Genomic DNA, 19,632 nt, shown 5'->3' with positions numbered 1-19,632 from the left:
CCTTTAATACCAACACAGTGTCCCTTTAATACTCACACAATGTCCCTTTAATACCCACACACTGTCCCTTTAATAACAACACACTGTTCCTATAATAACAGCACGCTGTCACTTTAATATTTGTACATGTCCCTTTAATAACAAGGCATTGTCACTTTAAAACCTGTAGAATGCCCCTTGAAAGCCCACCTCCCTGCCCCTGCTTGCCCTGGCCCTCTCTGATAATGTCCATACCCCGGTGTCATGTCAGCAGCAGTGGGCGTCACTGGTGTGGGGCAGCAGCGGGATGGGGTGGCGGGGGGGGGGGGATCTGCAGGAAGGGTGGAGGGAGAGAAACTGGGGGCAGAGTCTGTGCCCATGTGACAGTTCCGAGTCACAGAGCGAGAGAGAGAGAGCAGGAGAGAGAGAGAGACAGAGACAGAGGGACCTGCTTTCCAAGAAATGACATTGCCAGAAAGATGGGCAAACCGCAGCATGTCAGCCCACTGAGGAACCTGCTCGCCGGGGGAGTGGGGGGGATATGCCTGATCTTGGCGGGTCACCCCCTCGACACAGTCAAAGTAAGGTACCTGTAGCAGTGCGAGATTTCTTTAGAAAGTTTCTGAACTCTCCTGGGCAAAATAGGTATAGCGGATTCCACTTGTTTCCTATCTACCTAACCTCGGGCAAGCGTGGCTGGACACCAGGGAGAGTCTCTGCTGTGAAATTAGAGTAGGAAATCTTTGCTTTTTAAATGTAATGTACACATTATCCCTGCGCTGCTGCCGTGTCTGGTGCTCGCCAGGGACTTTAGCCTTAGGCTAGTTCCCTGCAAATTCAACTTAAAATGGCTCATCTTTGAACTTTAATGTCTTATCAACAGTTGGAGTTTGCGTAACAGAAGCCAAAGTCTGACTATTATCACAGTCAGTGTCTTCCTCCCTCTATCTCGATTATCTTCTGTTTCTTGCTTGCCGTCTCTCTCTCCTTTATCCCTCCCTTTCTCCACCTGCACTCCCTGCCTTTTGCCTCCTCCCCGCTCACTCTCACTGTCTCCTCACTCCCCCTAATTTGAGCCCATTCGCTCAGTCTAGCGAGGAGGGAGGGAGGGAAGGAGGATGATGGGGCAGTGGGGTGGGGGTCTCCTGTGGAACAGTGGGTGTCGTCCCTGCCTCTGAGCCCCGGGCTTGATTCCTGCCCCGCCGGGCAATGGAAGGCTGCACGGAAGGTGAGTCCTTAACCTGGCCAAACACGGTCAGGTATCGACCGGTGAATCCGCCCGATAGTGAGAGTTGGGGTGGGGGGAGATTCCTGTTCAGTCTGTGCGATGGGAGAAATACTGGAGCCCCTGCCATCACTATCCGTGGTTCCGGATACGTAAAGGGTAAGACTGTCCCTTCAACCTGGACTCCTCAAGTGAACCTGAACACACCAGCACCAAGTGAGCTGTCCTATTTTCCGCTCCGACAAAAGGTCAACCTGACCCAAAACATTAACTCTATTCTCTCTTCACAGATGTTATCAGACCTGCTGAGATTTTCCAGCATTTAGTGCTTTAGTTTCAGATTCCAGCATCCGCAGTAATTTGCTTTTATATTCTGCTGTCTCTCTCTCCCCTCCATTTATTCCCCTTACATTGCACACTCTTTCTGTCTCTCTTACAAAGTCTTTCTCACACTGTCCTCTCTCTCTCTGACACACACACACACACACACACACACGCACACACACACACACACACACACACTTTCCATCTCTGTCTTCCTCTCCCTCTGCCTTTCTCTCTGTCTGTCTGTCAGTCTCTTTCTCTGTTGCTTTCTCTCTTTCTCTCACTCTATCTCTCTGACTCTCTCCCTCTGTCTCTCTCTTTCTCTCTGTCACTCTGTCTCTTTCTCTGTCTCTCTCTTTTTCTCTCATTCTATATCTTTCTCCCTGTCTCTTTCTCTCAGTTCCTCTCTTTCAAACTCTGCCTGTCTGTTCTGTCTCTCTCTTTGTCTCTCTCCATCCACCTGACTGTCTGTGTCTCTCTTGCTCTGTCTCTCTCATTCTGTCTGTATCTGTGCCTGTCCCTCACACTGCCTCTTTCTCTTTCTTTCTGATTCTCTCTCTCTCTCTGTCTCTCCACATGTGCCCCTCTCTCTTTCTGTCTCACTCCAGCTGAGTCTTTCACTCATTCTCTCTGACTCTCCCTCTTTCTGTCTCTCGTTCTCTCTTACTTCCTGTCTCTCTCTCTCTCAATCTGTCTCTCTCTCTCTTTCTTTCTCCATCTCTCTCTTTGTCTCTCTCTCCCTTTCTCTCTTTGTCTCTCTCTCCCTTCCTCTCTGTGTCTCCCTGTCTCACTCTCTCAATCTGTCTCTCTCTCTCTATCTGACTCTCTCTGTCTCTGTTCCCTATCTCTCTCTCTACGTCTCTCTCTCTTTGTCTATCTCTCTCTCTCTGTCTCGCTCACATTAGCTCCAACTTTGACCCAGTTTCCGGATACTGACCCTGTCACGAACATTACACAGATCTTAGAGAAGTGGTCGAACTCCCACATCATCCCCTCCTGGACCAACAGTCTGTCTATTGAGCTTGTTCATTGAGGAGTGTTTTTGAATTCAGCACCAACGGGCTGTTCAGAAGAGAGTCCATTGTTCTGATTGCAAAATCTTTGCCAAATTCCATCACGGGAGGTTTATTGGACTTGATGTGAGCACCATTTCCCAGTCGCCTAGCAACAGCACACGACGCTTGCAACGTGACTGAACTTCCAAGTGGATTGATATGTGACTCCCCCCTCCCCTACTGCCCACTTCATTACAGGGTGTTAGACCCACAGCTAAAGGGGAACATCACTCATCAATGCCAGTTCAGATAGGTGCTGGGAAAGAATTTCTCTCTGTTTCTCTCTCTCTTGGATAAAGGTTCCCAACCCTTGGAATGAAGGGATTTCTCTTTGTCTCTGTAACAGGCTTGAGGAAGGGCTGAATGGCCTCCTCCTGTTCCTGTGTAACAGGCTCGGAAGGGACTGAATGGGCCTCCTCTTGTTCCTGTGTGACAGGCTCAAGAGAGGGCCTGAACAGGGATCCTCCTGTTCCTGTGTAACAGGCTCAAGAGGGGCAGAATGGCCTCCTCCTGTTCCAAAAGGGATTTTGATTGACTAAATGAGCAGAAAGTGTCCCAGCTACTGGAGGGTCGGTAACCCGGAGAGGACACAAATTAAAGAGAATCAGTAAAAGAATTGATGGGGAAGAGTTTTATTTGTTGATGCAGCAAGTTTGTTCTGAGCTGGAAGTGCAGTGGGTGCAGATTCACCCTCAAAGGTTGGGGGGGGGGTGCAATTAGATAAATACTAAAAGGGGAAAGGATTCCAGTGTTGTAGCGGGAGGGAGGATAGAGTATGGGACTAATTGGAGAGCTCTCAAAGGGATTGGCACAGTCAAAATGGGCCGAACAGTCTCGTGTAGACGCTGCAAAGCAAATATACACAGATCCTCTGGTGCACGCCGAGCTTTATCAGAGGAACAGATGTCCTGCCTGGGAGGGAGATGGCAAACAGAAATCGCTGAGACCCACACAGCAAAGATCTACGCCTAACCCTGACACATGCCTCACCCATCCAGTCTCCCCCACCCCGACACCCCACCCTCGCAAAGACCTCACATGGGTTTTCCAATTCACTTGCACAGGCATTTGAGAATTCAATTTGCAAATGAAACAGGGCTATGGAGACAGAAAGTGGGGCCGTGGGATTAGTTTGGGGATTGATACAGGGCTATGGGGAGAGAGCGGGGCAGTGAGATTAGTTTGGGGATTGATACAGGGCTATGGGGAGACAGTGGGGCAGTGGGATTAGTTTGGAGATTGATACAGGGCTATGGGGAGAGAGCGGGGCAGTGAGATTAGTTTGGGGATTGATACAGGGCTATGGGGAGACAGTGGGGCAGTGGGATTAGTTTGGAGATTGATACAGGGCTATGGGGAGAGAGTGGGGCAGTGAGATTAGTTTGGGGATTGATACAGGGCTATGGGGAGACAGTGGGGCAGTGGGATTAGTTTGGAGATTGATACAGGGCTATGGGGGGAGAGCAGGACAGTGGGATTAGTTTGGGGATTGATACAAGGCTATGGGAAGAGACCAGGGCAGTGGGATTAATTTGGGGATTGATACAGGGCTATGGGGAGAGAGCAGGGCAGTGGGATTAGTTTGGGGATTGATACAAGACTGTGGGGAGAGAGTGGGACAGTGGAATTAGTTTGGGGATTGATGCAGGGCTCTGGGGAGAGAGCGGGGCACTGGGATTAGTTTGGGAATTAATACAAGACTGTGGGGAGAGAGTGGGGAAGTGGGATTAGTTTGGGGTTTGATACAAGACTATGGGGAGAGAGCGGGGCAGTGGGATTAGTTTGGGGATTGATACAGGGTTATGGGGAGACAGCAGGACAGTGGGATTACTTTGGGATTGATACAGGGCTATGGGGAGAGAGTGGGGCAGTGGGATTAGTTTAGACAGTGGGAGAGTGGGATCAGTAGGGTTGATACAGGGCTACTCGAAGAGAATGATGGGGAAATTGGATTGTGGGAAACAACGCTGCAGATGGTTCAAATCCCTTCATGGTGTGTGACCCTCTTTCTTAGCTCTGTAACCTTTCCAGCCACCACAACCCTCACTATCTCAGTAACCTCCTCCAGCCCCAACAAAATTCCCTATAAACAGTAGTTAGCACTGCTGCTTCACAGCGCCAGGGATCCAGGTTCGATTCCCAGCTCGGGTCACTTTCTCTGCAGAGTCTGCACGTTCTCCCTGTTTCTGTTCCTCCGGGTGCTCCTGAAAGACCTGTTGGTTATGTGCATTGACCCGAACAGATGCTGGAGTGTGGCGACGAGGGGAATTTCACAGTAACTTCATTGCAGTGTTGATGTAACCCTTACTTATGACTAATAAATAAACTTTAAATCTCTCTTTCTCTGTATATCACTCTCTCTCTGTCTCTTTATCTCTCTCTGTCTGTATATATCCCTCTTTCTCTATCTTTCTCTCTGTCTCTCTCTATCTATCTGTCTCTCTCTCTGTATCTTTTTCTCTGTATCTCTCTCCCTGTCTTGCTTTCTCTTTGTCTCTCTCTCTCTCTGTATCTTTCTCTCTGTATCTCCCTGTCTCTCTCTCTCTCTGTATCTGTCTCTCTTTCTCTGTATCTGTCTCTCTTTCTCTTTGTCTAAGGGGTGAGTGAAGGGCAGGGTGTTGTTGGGGTTGATGTGTGTGACGTTGCCTTGGTCATAAGCACCACTTTATGTTTTCTCTCCTCATACTAGGTACGTCTGCAGACACAGCCCAGGGCCGTGCCGGGCTGCTCCCCCCTTTACCAGGGGGCTATCGACTGCCTGAGGAAGACAGTGGCCAGTGAGGTAAGAGTCCTTGAGTGCTGGTAGGGAGCACTTTCCACTGTTGCTGTCTCTGGTGTCATGTCCGTCTTTCCTGGGAGCTCCTGGTTCTCCTCGAGGAGCATTTCCAAGGGGGCCTCGGCACACCCACCGGTCCCCAGGGTGAGGTAGAGGTGGTGGGTTCCGTAAGGGAAGGCGGCGGGGGTGGGGGTTTTGGGGGTGGGGGGGGCGGTGGGGGTGTAGCAGGGAGGTGTTTCAAACAATGTGTGTGTTGGAGTAGGAAGCCCCTCAGCACCCCTCCCATTCCCTCCCCTGCCGTTCCGCTCCTGTGCCCTGTCTTCCATAGCACTTCCCTCCCCTCCCCCACCCAGTCGCCACCTGGCCTCCCCTCACCTAGATATCATCCACTCCCCTACCTTCCCTCACACTTCAGTCCCTGGCCTCCCATTCTCCTTCCCTCCCTTCACCTGCACTCACCTCACCTACAATCATCTCCCTGCATCTGTTCCTGTGTTACAGGCTTGAGAGGTGCTGAATGGGCATTCTCCTGTTCCTGTGTAACAGGCTCAAGAGGGGCTGAATGGCCTTCTCCTGTTCCTGTGTAACAGGCGTGAGAGGGGCTGAATGGGCCTTCTCCTGCTCCTGTGTAACAGGCTCAAGAGGGGCTGAATGGCCTTCTCCTGTTCCTGTGTAACAGGTGTGAGAGGGGCTGAATGGCCTCCTCCTGTTCCTGTGGAACAGGCTTAAGAGGGGCTGAATGGCCTCCTCCTGTTCCTGTGTAACAGGCGTGAGAGGGGCTGAATAATCTCCTCTTGTTTCTGTGTAAGAGGCTGAATGGCCTCTTCCTGTCCCTCTGATTGAAAATAAAGGGTTTATCCTCTTTTACCTGTCTCACTCTCACACCCCTTCTCTCCCTCAGGGTCTGTCTGGGTTGTACAAAGGAATGACAGCTCCCATTCTTGCCATCACTCCAGTCACGGCTGTTATTTTTTTTGGCTATGGTTTCGGGAAGAAAATTCAGCAGAAACACCCGGAGGAGTCACTCACGTAAGTTCAACCTTGGGGTTAACTGGCATCTCATCAGTAACATGTAAAGCATGTCACCAATATTGAAATCAGCCTCGTGCTCTTCCTGGGCTCATTCCACCAGCAAAACGGGGCTGGCAAGATCGCGGGAACACAACTTTTTGCCTCACCAGTAAGACTGCACCCAAACTTTCTCTTGCACACACGCTCTCTCTCACACACTCTGGGTCCGATTTTACCATTTTCATTCTAAGTGTTGAATCTGGGCACAATTCAGATCTGACTTGGAAACCTGCTCTCAGGCACCCTGATGTGAACTTGGCCTGAAAAATAAATCGTGAGTCTGAATTGCACTGTGGGGGAGCTTATCGCTGCTGGTCTGATCGGAGCTCTGAACTGTGCACGCGCAGTGGGAAAAAAAATTTGAAAGAGCGCACCACTGTCACATTGCAGAAAAACGGGAGCGATGGCTCCCACAGACATCGCCCCACTCCACAACATCACTGTCACCCTTATCCACCCACAACCCCCTGCTATCCAGACAGATCTCTGACCCACCCCCCCACCCCCTTCGCCCCCACCAATCGTCCACAGAGTGACAACAGTCCCTCCCTGCCTCCCCACACCACCAGAGATCCATGTGGCCTCCCTCCCCCACCAGAGAATGATCTTGCCTCCTGCCCCACTTCACCAACTCCCCCCCCCCTCCCCCCACCACCCCCCACCCAACTAGAGAATGATCAGGCCTCCCTCCTCCCCCACTATTCCTCACCAAACAGAGAATGATCTTGCCTCCTGCCTCCCTCTCCCCACCCCTCAACAGAGAATGATCTGGCCTGCCTCCACACACACACACACACACACACACACACAACCCACTATCAATCTGAGTCAGAGAGCCGCTGGAAGCTCTAAACCTACATCTTCAGAAGCTGGAGCGCCTGAAACGGACCTTTTGCTGAGCAGGGCCTGCTTTGCGCCGAATCTGGATGGGTGAACGCAATGGTAAAGGGGGAAGTGCCGGTACGATTGGGGCAGGCGGCCCACTAATTCAATTTAAATGCACACATTTTGGGCGCCATTCAGATCACGGTCATTTTCGGGCCTTGGTAAAGTGGGTATCCGTGCGGGCGCGGGTGCGGATTGCGTTAATGGCCGCACGCCCGACTTTACCCGAGACACACACAATTTATTCCTTCTTCCCCTGTCTCTCTGTGCCAGGCGAGGCCAGCTGTTCACAGCCGGAATGATCGCTGGTGTCTTCAGCACTGTTATCCTCAGTCCGGTGGAGAGAATCAAGTGTCTGCTGCAGGTGAGTTCCCCTCGACCGCTTTCTGCCATCAACGCCTCCCCCCCACAGCCCCCTAGCCCCACACTCTCCCCACCCCAACAGGCCGCTGCCTCCGTGAGGCAGGCATTGTCCAAAGCAGCCCCACCCGCCACTCAATTGACACATTAACCACCCACCCTAACATTCACTCCCTCCACCACTGACACACAGCGGCAGCAGTGTGTACCGTCTACAGGATGCACCGCAGCGACTCGCCAAGGCTCCTTCGACAGTGCTGCCCAATCCCACCACCTCTACCCCCTAGAAGGGACAAGGACTGCAGACGCCATGGGGAACACCCATTGCCTGCAAGTTCCCCCCCTCCGAGCCATCCCTACACACACACACACACACACACACACACACACACACACACACACACACACACACACACACACACACACACACACACACACACACACACACACACACACACACACACACCATCCCAAATTGGAAATATATTGGCCGTTCCTTCACTGTAGCTGGCTTAGAATCCTGGAGCTCCCTTTCTAACAGCACTACGGGTATACCTACACCACACGGGACTGCAGTGGATTCAAGATGGCGGCTCACCTACCACCTTCCCAAGGGGGCAATTAGGGATGGGGGATAAATGCCCTAATGCCAATCTGTTGTCTGATGCTGGTACAGATCCAGGCAGGTACTGGGGAGAAAAAGTATGCTGGGCCAGGAGACTGCATTAAACAGCTCTATAAAGGATCAGGCCTGTCAGGAATCTACAAGGGCACCCTGCTGACTTTACTCAGGGGTAAGTGTGCTGTCCGCTGCTGCCGCGGGTTAGAGAGGCCATCAACACTCTTGGCCGTAGATCACAGCGCCATCAGAGTTTCCTGCTCCCCAGAGCTCTGAGTCAACAACTCCCTGAGGCCTCTATAATTCCCTCCCAGCCCAAACCTCGGTCTCTCCCACTGGCCTCTGAGACAGAAAGACAGAAGCCTCCATTCGGGCTCCATTATCCAGGCCGGATACATTTACCTTGTGCAAGGAGCGAATGTGAGCAGCGCTGAGGGAGTGCCGTATTGTCGGAGGGTCAGTGCTGTGGGAGCGCTGCACCGTGGGAGGGTCAGTGCTGAGGGAGAGCCGCACTGTGGGAGAGTCAGTGCTGAGGGAGCGCTGCACTGTGGGAGGGTCAGTGCTGAGGGAGAGCCGCACTGTCCTGAATTCCCCTCAGCCTTGTCTATCGCTGGGTCAGCATTGCAGCCTCCCCGCAGACTAAATGGGCGCTGCGCTGGTGCAGTTTTCCCTCCAGGTTGTCACCGTCCAATGACATGGTCTTTTTACTGTGATATCAGATGTGCCCGCGACTGGAGTTTACTTCCTGAGTTACGAGTGGCTGAAGGATATCCTGACCCCCAAGGGTAAAAGGTCAGTGGGGTGGGGGGTGGTCAAACCTACGGTCCTTGGTGTTCCCCGATGGATGAGAACTCTTGTTGCCGGTCAGCCTCCCAGAAATATCCGGTTAAAGGTGGTGTCGGGAACTAAATTGTGCAGAGGGCCCCAAATAGGGGAGTGTAGGCAAGGTGGGGGAGGGAGGGAGGGGTGTGGGGGTTGGGGAGGTGTGGGGAGGGGGCATGGATGGGGCTAACGCAGCCTCAGGCTCCTGCTTTCCAAACTTCCCACGGGATGGATGTGGTGGCCTTTGGGAGGGGTGCGTGTGGTGGGAGATTTACCAGAGCGGTTCCTAGGATGATGGATATCTGGTTTATGTGGAGAGCAAGGGAGAGAGTGGGGGGAGGCTGGGATCGTTCCAGAGCTGAGACATTTAAGGCGGGGAGATTTAGCCGCAGCCATCCGTATCACGAGGGAGTTTCAAATGAGTGAAAGAGGGGAAAGTGTTTCCTGGTTGTGGTCTGGAAGGCGCTGTCCGAAGGAGCGATGGGAGCAGATTTCCCTTTGAATGGGAGCAGCGGGGATCTGGGGTGGGGGGGTGGGTTGGATCAGTCACTGAAGGGGACAAATTTGCAGATCTATCGGGTGAAGAATGGAGAGAGGGGGAGGAGAGCAATGTGGACCAATTGGATAGAAAAGGGCCAGTAGATATCCGATGGGCTGCATGGCCTCATCTGAGGGGTTTGAGTCCTGGGGTTTCTGGGGATGGGGGATGGGGAGGAGACGTGGGGTGGGGGGGGGCAATAAGGAAGCGGAAGTCCCCCTCCTTGTTTGTCTCTGTTTCATCCTCCTCCCATTCGCCCCATCTAGTGTGAGTGAGCTGAGCACCCCAAGAATCCTCCTGGCTGGGGGCATGGCAGGAGTTTTTAATTGGATGGTCGCCATCCCACCGGATGTGGTGAAGTCTCGTTTCCAGACAGGTGAGTGGGGAATGGGGGGAGGGAAGGGGGGGTGTCAGTGGCAGGGTGCCAGGAAGCCCCTTTCGAGCAGCAAATACACCCCTTGCTTACCTTCAGCTCACCTGAAACCTCAGACTGAAACTCCTTTCAATAATCCCCACTGCTCCCCAATCCACGCTGGCTCCTTCGTCACCATTCTAAAATTCACAACCTCTATTTCAAATTCCTCCTGCAGCCCCTACAACCCTCCCTATCTCTGTAACCTCCCCCAGCCCCTACACTCCTCCCTATCTGTGTAACCTCCTCCAGCCCCTACACTCCTCCCTATCTCTGTAACCTCCTCCAGCTCCTACACTCCTCCCTATCTCTGTAACCTCCTCCAGCCAATACAACCCTCCCTATCTCTGTAACCTCCTCCAGCCAATACAACCCTCCCTATCTCTGTAACCTCCTCCAGCCAATACAACCCTCCCTATCTCTGTAACCTCCTCCAGCCAATACAACCCTCCTTATCTCTGTAACCTCCTCCAGCCCCTACACTCCTTCCTATCTCTGTAACCTCCTCCAGCCAGTACAACCCTCCCTATCTCTGTAACCTCCTCCAGCCCCTACACTCCTCCCTATCTCTGTAACCTCTTCCAGCCAATACAACCCTCCCTATCTCTGTAACCTCCTCCAGCCCCTACAACCCTCCCTATCTCTGGAACCTCCTCCAGCCAATACAACCCTCCTTATCTCTGTAACCTCCTCCAGCCCCTACACTCCTTCCTATCTCTGTAACCTCTTCCAGCCAATACAACCCTCCCTATCTCTGGAACCTCCTCCAGCCAATACAACCCTCCTTATCTCTGTAACCTCCTCCAGCCCCTACACTCCTCCCTATCTCTGTAACCTCTTCCAGCCAATACAACCCTCCCTATCTCTGTAACCTCCTCCAGCCAATACAACCCTCCCTATCTCTGTAACCTCCTCCAGCCAATACAACCCTCCTTATCTCTGTAACCTCCTCCAGCCCCTACACTCCTCCCTATCTCTGTAACCTCTTCCAGCCAATACAACCCTCCCTATCTCTGTAACCTCCTCCAGCCCCTACAACCCTCCCTATCTCTGGAACCTCCTCCAGCCCCTACAACCCTCCCTATCTCTGTAACCTCCTCTAGCCCCTACAACCCTCCCTATCTCTGTAACCTCCTCCAGCCAATACAACTCTCTGCGCTCCTCCAATTCCGGCTTCTCGATCATCTGTCGATTCCCATCACTCCACTATTGGTGGATGTGCCTTCAGTTGCCAGGCGGGTCCCTCAACACTGGAAATTTCTTCACTAAACCTCTCTGCCTCTTTCTCTCTTCTCCTGTAAGATGCTCTTTGAAACCAACTACTTTCATAAAATCCCTACAGGAGGCTATTCGGCCCATCGAGTCTGCACCGACCCAAGCCCTATTCTCGTAACCCCTCTTAATTACTATACCAATCCCACAGACACTTAAGGGACAATTTAGCACGGCCAATCAACCTAACCCACACATCCTTGATGTGGGAGGAAACCGGAGCGCCCAGAGGAAACCCACGCAGATATGGGGAGTATGTGCGAACTCCACAAAGACAGTGACCCAAGGCTGGATATTGAACTTGGGTCCCTGTGAGGCAGCAGTGCTAACTACTGCCATGCTGCCACTTTGTCTGAGCATCTGGCATTCTATCCTTAACATCTCCACATGTGGTTTGGGGTCAAATATTTATTACCTCATTGGTTGCAGACGGGTAAGTCCAGCTTTTGGGTCCCATCCCCGAATATCCTCTTGTTCACAGAATCCTGACAGTGCAGAACAGGCTATTTGGCCCAATGAACCTGCACCGACTTTCTGACAGAGTATCCCACCCATGGGCCCATCCCCTTGGTCCTGTCCCCGTAACCCCACATACTTCACCTCTAATCTCCCTGAACAACCCAACCTGGGACACTAAGGGATAATTTAGCATGGCCAATCCAGCTCACCGGCACATCATGGAATGTGAAAGGAAGCCGGAGCACCCGGAGGAACCCCACGCAGCTGCAAGCAGAATATGCAAATTCTCCACAGACAGTGACCAAAGGCTGGAATTGAACCTTGGAACTAAGGGTCAGTATGTATGGGACCCTTACCCCAGTGAGAGTCAGTGCGTGTGGAACCCTTACCCCAGTGAGAGTCAGTGTGTGTGGAACCTGTATCCCAGTGAGAGTCAGTGCATGTGGAACCTGTACCCCAGTGAGAGTCTGTATGTATGGGACCCTTACCACAGTGAGAGTCAGTGTGTGTGGAACCTGTATCCCAGTGAGAGTCAGTGGGTGTGGAACCTGTACCCCAGTGAGAGTCTGTGTGTGTGGAACCTGTATCCCAGTGAGAGTCAGTGTGTGTGGAACCTGTACCCCAGTGAGAGTCTGTGTGTGTGTGGGACCTGTACCCCAGTGAGAGTCAGTGTGTGTGGAACCTGTACCCCAGTGAGAGTCAGTGTGTGTGGAACCTGTACCCCAGTGAGAGTCAGTGCGTGTGGAACCTGTACCCCAGTGAGAGTCTGTGTGTGTGTGGAACCTGTACCCCAGTGAGAGTCAGTGTGTGTGGAACCTGTACCCCAGTGAGAGTCAGTGTGTGTGGAACCTGTACCCCAGTGAGAGTCTGTGTGTGTGTGGAACCTGTACCCCAGTGAGAGTCAGTGTGTGTGGAACCTGTACCCCAGTGAGAGTCAGTGTGTATGGGATCTATACCCCAGTGAGAGTCAGTGTGTGTGGGACCCTTACCCCAGTGAGAGTCAGTGCGTGTGGAACCTGTACCCCAGTGAGAGTCAGTGCGTGTGGAACTTGTACCCCAGTGAGAGTCTGTGTGTGTGTGTGGAACCTGTACCCCAGTGAGAGTCAGTGTGTGTGGAACCTGTACCCCAGTGAGAGTCAGTGTGTGTGGAACCTGTACCCCAGTGAGAGTCTGTGTGTGTGTGGAACCTGTACCCCAGTGAGAGTCTGTGTGTGTGTGGAACCTGTACCCCAGTGAGAGTCAGTGTGTGTGGAACCTGTACCCCAGTGAGAGTCAGTGTGTGTGGAACCTGTACCCCAGTGAGAGTCAGTGTGTATGGGATCTACACCCCAGTGAGAGTCAGTGTGTATGGGATCTATACCCCAGTGAGAGTCAGTCTGTGTGGGTCCCATACCCCAGTGAGAGTCAGTGTCTCAGGAGACGACATGGTGTTTGTGGACAGGACTAATTAAATGACTGGAATTAATTGCTATAGTAACCTGAATTTCGAATCCTTATCTCCAGCTCCCGATGCGATGTATCCCAATGGTTTCCGGGATGTTCTCCGAGAATTGGTCCGGGAAGAGGGAATCGGATCCCTCTACAAGGGATTCAGTGCTGTCATGTTGCGAGCATTCCCTGCCAATGCGGTAAGACAGGGCTACCTCCTGAGGGGTCTTATCCTGTCCAATTTTGTCTCTCCATTTCGGGCTCTGCCCAGCCAGGATCACAAGCTGTGAAGAGGACAGAAAGCATCATTGAATGATATCAATAGGTTACGTGGGTGGGTGAAAAAGTGGCAGGTCAATAAAACGTGGGCAAATGTGATATTGTCCACTTGGCAGGAATAATAGTAAAGATATAATATTATATTGGAGAATCAATAACCAACAGGGGATGGGGGGATGGCGGGGGGTGGTGACTGTTTAAAAGTAAGAGGTCACTCATTTGGTTGGAAAAGAGTGTGGGGCTGATTACAATATTTAAACCACTATTGAAGAGGTAGGGCAGTGGATGTGGTCTACATGGACAACAGTAAGGCCTTTGACAAGGTTCCTCATGGCAGACTGGTACAGAAGGTGAAGTTGCATGGGTTCAGAGGTGAGCTGGCAAGATGGATACAGAACTGGCTCGGTCAAAGAAGACAGAGGGTAGCAGTGGAAGGGTGCGTTTCTGAATGGAGGGTTTGACAAGTGGCGTTCCTCAGGGATCAGTGCTGAGACCTTTGTTGTTCATAACATATATATAAGTAATTTGGAGGAAAATGTAACTGGTTTGATTAGTAAATTTGCTGATGACACAAAGGTTGGTGGATTTGCGGATAGCGATGAGGACCATCAGAGGATACAGCAGGATATAGGTCAGTTGGAGACTTGGGCAGAGAGATGGCAGATGGAGTTTAATCCAGACAAATGTGAGGTAATGCATTTTGGAAGGTCTAATACAGATGGGGAGTAGACAGTAAATGGCAGAACCCTTAAGAATTTTGATAGGCGGAGGGATCTGGGTGTACAGGTACACAGGTCACTGAAAGTGGCAACGCAGGTGGAGAAGGTAGTCAAGAAGGCATACAGCATGCTTGCCTTCACTGGCCAGGGCATTGTGTGTGGAGTCTGCACTCTGCACAGTGATTGATGAGGGAGGGAGGGGTCAATCGGGGCTGGCCATGGGGAGGTAGGGGTCAGGGCTGGCCATGGGGAAGGCCCCCACCCAAGCCCCCACCCGGGCCCCCTTCCCTTCACACCCCCAATCCCCTGGGAGTAAACATCCTAGCAGGCTTTATGATATACAGAAATTCACTCAACTAAGTATGTCCAAAAAATGGGTGGGAAAATGTCCTGTTTCCCCATCCTTTCAGCGCTTAGTTTTTTTGGAGTGGGGTAAAAATCAGAGTCTTTGAATCTTTTCAAGGCAGAGATGGATAGATTGTTGATTAACAAGGGGGTAAAGGGTTATTAGGGAGGGGGTAGGGCATGGACATGGGGTTGAAGTTACAATCCGACCAGCCATGAATGGCAGAGCAGGCTTGAGGGGCTGAGTGGCCTACTCCTGCTCCTAATTTGTGTGTTCATACATATTTGAATGGAGGGGGACTGCTGAACGCTGCGGTACAGAGGGATCTGGACGTCCTGGTACATGAATCATGATAGTCACCACGCAGGTATAGCAAGTGACTAGGAAGGCAAATAGGAATATTGTCCTTTATCGCGAGTGGGGGAGGGGGGATTGAGTATAAGAGGCGGAAAGTCTTGCTCCAACTGTACCAGGCTTTGGTGAAAGCACACCTGGAGTACAAATGAACATACAAATTAGGAGCAGAAGTGGGCCATTCAGTCCTTTGAGTCCTGCTCTGCTACTCCATAAGATAACAATTAATCTGTTTGCATTTCAATTTTCCACATTCCCATCTATCCCCCGCAACAATAACCTTCGATTTCCTCGCCCGATAAGAACCTATTTACCGCAAGCTAACAGTCTACAGAATCTATTTAAACAGTACACTGCAGTGAACAGTCTACAGAGTCTATTTAAACAGTGCACTGCAGCAAGTAGTCTACAGAGTCTATTTAAACAGCACACTGCATCAAACAGTGTCCAGAGTCTATTTAGACAGCACACTACAGCAAACAGTCTATGCAGTCTATTCAAGTAGTACACTCAGCAAACAGTCCACAGAGTCTATTTAAAAGCACACTGCAGCAAACAGTCTACAGAGTCTATTTAAACAGCACACTGCAGCAAACAGTCCACAGAGTCTACATAAATAACACACTACAGCAAACAATCTACAGAATCTATTCAAGTAGCACACTACAGCAAACAGTTGACAGTCTATTCAAGTAGCACACTACAGCAAACAGTTGACAGTCTATTCAAGTAGCACACTACAGCAAACAGTTTACAGGTATTTAAACAGCTGCGAACTGACATACTACTGCAAATAGTCTACTTTGTCTATGCAAATAGTGACAGTCTGCACAGAAGGCAATGTACAGACCCTTTTTAAACAGGAGGCTATTCAAGCAGCATATGACAGAGTCTATTTAAACTCCAACAGTCTATAAAATTTATTTAACAGTGCACTAGAATAACAACTACTGATAGCATTCAAACAGCAGGCAGGAGCTTTACAATCTATATCTGCTTAAACAACACACAAGACCTAAGTCTACAGAGTCTATTTAAGCAGGTTCCCAACCTGGTATACCATGATACTATATAAATTAAATTTTGAGTCAAACCTCCTATTTTCCCTGTCTTCTTCCCAAACTGGGAACTTTTTTTTGGAGCAGTTTTGGGCCCCGAATCTGAGGAAGGATGTACTGGCCTTGGAAAGGGTCCAGAGGAGGTTCACAAGAATGATCCCTGGAATGAAGAGATTGCCATATGAGGAACGATTGAGAACCCTGGGTCTGTACTCGGAGTTTAGAAGGATGAGGGGGGATTTTATTGAAACTTACAGGATACTGCGAGGCATGAACAGAGGATGTTTTCACTAGAAGGAGAAACTAAAACCAGAGGGCACAATCTCAGACTAAAGGGACAATTCTTTAAAACATAGATGAGGAGGAATTTCTTTAGCCAGAGAGTGGTGAATCCGTGAAACTCTTTGCCGCAGAAGGCTGCGGAAGGCAGGTGATTGAATGTCTTTAAGACAGAGATAGATAGGTTCTTGATTAATAAAGGGATCAGGGTTAAGGAGAAAAGGCCAGGAGAATGGGAATGAGAAAAATATCAGCCATGATTGAATCGATGGGCCGAATGGCCTAATTCTGCTCCTATACCTTATGGTCTAATTTTGCTTTTAACTTCTCCCTGTTTTCTCACCTTATTTTTATTTTTAACCTCTCTCCATCTCTTGCACTCTCCCAGAATTTTCATACCCCTTTTTGAGCTTTTGCTTTTTGCACGGAGGTGCAGGGGACCTTTGTCTTCAGCTCCAAGTCCCATTGGTGACGTTTATGAGTGCGTACAAAATCTAAACCGTGTTTGTGCTGCACTTTCCCAGCCAGCGCGTGCGCAGGAGGCCCCAGATTCATTGGGTCGTAGAGATGCCAACCACAGAGCTGGAGACAAAAGTGACCTTTAGTTTAATTACATGAATGGTGTAACTTCTTTGCATGGCGCACTTGGGGGAGGGGTCTGGTCTACAGTGTCTACTTAGAGCACCACAAGACCTAACAGTCTACAGAGTCTACTTAAATTGGAAAGCGATGAAATTTACGTTTCCCCTGTGTATGCATCTGATCCACAGGCCTGTTTCCTGGGCTTCGAGCTCAGCATGAGGTTCCTGGACTGGCTGAGCGTGAGACTGTGAGGGTCACGACCCCCCTGAACCACATGGATTTTCTGTCCCTGCCCCCACTCCACCACCCCCTGCCCCCGGGGCATTCCCTACCATCTTCCACATTTGTCAACTGCCACACTTCCATCAGGCAAGACCATCGGGAGGAACGCAGCAATAGGAAATGCCACTTAACTGAGAGAACTTACTTTGTTTGTTCCAACTTGTGCAAATTTTCACATTTTGACTCAATTTCAGCCAATCAGAGCCAACATTTGAATAATCAAGGAAGTTTGCTTATGTTCAAGTGGAGAAGATTTGGAGTTCGCAGGGGGCCTGCGCCCAGGCCTTGCTGCCTCTGAATTTTAGTTCAGATACTGACCAGCCACACTACCTGACACATGCCTGGTGAGGTGGTCCTTTAGCGCTGACCCTCCCACAGTGCGGCGCTCCCTCAGCACTGACCCTCCCACAGTGCGGCGCTCCCTCAGCACTGACCTCCCACAGTGCGGCGCTCCCTCAGCACTGACCCTCCCACAGTGCAGCGCTCCCTCAGCACTGACCCTCCCACAGTGCGGCGCTCCCTCAGCACTGACCCTCCCACAGTGCAGCACTCCCTCAGCACTGACTCTCCCATAGCACAGTACTCCGTCAGCACTGACCCTCTGATAGTGCAGCACTCCCTCAGCACTGACCTTCCCACAGTGCGTCACTCCCTCAGCACTGACCCTCCCACAGTGCATCACTCCCTTAGCACAGACCATCCCACAGTGTGGCGCTCCCTCATCACTGATTCCCCACAGTGCGGTACTCCCTCATCACTGATTCCCCACAGTGCAGCGCTCTCTCAGCACTGACCCTCCCACAGTGCGGCGCTCCCTCAGCACTGACCTTCTGATAATGTTTCCTCTGCACTGAACCTCCGACAGTGCAACGCCCCCTCCGCGCTGACCCTCTGACAATGAAGTGTTCCCTCAGCGCTGACCATTTGACAGTGCAGCACTCCCTCAGCACTGACCTTCCCACAGTGCGTCGCTCCCTCAGCACTGACTCTCCCACAGTGCAGAACTCCCTCATCACTGACCTCCTCACTGTGTGGCACTCCTCGGCACTGACCCCCCCACAGTGCGGAGCTCCCTCAGCACTGACCCTCCCACAGTGCAGCACTCCCTTAGCACAGACCCTCCCACAGTGCGGCACTCCCTCATCACTGACCCCCCCCACAGTGCGGCGCTCCCTCATCACTGACCCTCCCACAGTGCGGTACTTCCTCATCACTGATTCCCCACAGTGCAGTGCTCCCTCAGCACTGACCCTCCCACAGTGCCGCGATCCCTCATCACTGACCCTCCCACAGTGCGGTACTCCCTCATCACTGATTCCCCACAGTGCGGCGCTCCCTCAGCACTGACCCTCCCACAGTGCGGTGCTCCCTCAGCACTGACCCTCCCACAGTGCGACACTCCCTCAGCACTGACCGTCCCACAGTGCGGCACTCCCTCAGCACTGACCTTCTGACAGTGTTTCCTCTGCACTGAACCTCCGACAGTGCAACGCCCCCTCCGCGCTGACCCTCTGACAATGAAGTGTTCCCTCAGCGCTGACCATCTGACAGTGCGGCGCTCTCTCAGCACTGACCTGCCGACAGCGTGGTGCTCTCTCAATACTGCCATTCTGACTGTGTGCTGCACCCTCAGTAGTGACCCTCTGACAGTATGGCGGTCCCTCAGTACTGACTCTCTGACAGTGCGGCACTCCCTCTGCACTGAACCTCTAGCAGTGCAGTGCTCCCTCAGCGCTGGCCATCTGACTGTGCAGTGCCCCATCAGCACTGACCCTCCGACAGTGCGGTGCTCCCTCAGTGCTGATCCTCTGACAGCGCAGCGCTCCCTCAGCACTGACCATCCCATAGTGCGGCGCTCCCTCAGCATTGACCCTCTGACAGTGCGGTGCTCCTTCAGTGCTGACCCTCCGACTGTGTGCCGCACCCTCAGTACTGACCCTCTGACAGTGCTGCACTGTCAAGGGTCCTCTCAGCACAAGAGTAGTTAATGTGTGAGGTTGAGGTTATGGGACGTGAATCTATGAAGTGAGGACTCGCATCCACCTTGCAGACACAAGAGAGAAACGGAGCCACAACTGGGGAACATGTGGGTCAATGACGGTGATCCGAACAATCATAGATATACAATGTGTGTACGGGAACAGGACAGACAGAGATATAATCCATCATTAAAAGAAAACTTTAACGAACAAACGTTATGTAATTGTCTCTGTGTCTTCATGTTTTTAGCTTGAAGTAGCCTGTGTTGGGTTTATGTGCAGAAGTTGGTTACGGGGCGATACAATGAATAGTAACAGATGTAGAAAGGCTGGGTTGTCCTCAGGCTCTGCTGGGGTTAACACTGGACAATACATTTATCCCCTTCAATCCAACCCTCCTCATCTTCTTTTACGTGTGAGGTTCAAGTCCATGAAATTGAGTGCCAACACAAAGGTGATCATCCAAATACAGGAGGGAGTGCCACACTGATGGAGGGTCGGTGCAGAGGGAGCGCCGCACTGTGTGAGG

At 51.5% G+C, this 19,632-nt stretch overlaps 1 protein-coding gene across 1 annotated transcript; it reads left to right on the top strand.

The window, feature by feature from the left end:
- Positions 1-370: 370 nt before the first annotated feature.
- LOC145353491 (mitochondrial carnitine/acylcarnitine carrier protein-like) lies at positions 371-19,322 on the top strand. The gene is made up of 9 exons (XM_080204296.1): positions 371-560; positions 5,273-5,365; positions 6,261-6,388; positions 7,589-7,679; positions 8,352-8,469; positions 9,014-9,086; positions 9,921-10,030; positions 13,301-13,425; positions 17,031-19,322. Exons 1-9 carry the CDS (start codon positions 459-461, stop codon positions 17,091-17,093), a joined length of 903 nt encoding a protein of 300 aa, XP_080060422.1. The 5' UTR covers positions 371-458; the 3' UTR covers positions 17,094-19,322.
- Positions 19,323-19,632: the final 310 nt, after the last annotated feature.

Source organism: Carcharhinus amblyrhynchos, chromosome 15 (assembly GCF_965287045.1).
Source record: "Carcharhinus amblyrhynchos chromosome 15, sCarAmb.v2.hapA, whole genome shotgun sequence".
Classification (NCBI taxonomy): domain Eukaryota; kingdom Metazoa; phylum Chordata; class Chondrichthyes; order Carcharhiniformes; family Carcharhinidae; genus Carcharhinus; species Carcharhinus amblyrhynchos.
Note: the sequence above shows the minus strand (reverse complement) of the source record. Positions and strands in the feature narration are given on the sequence as shown.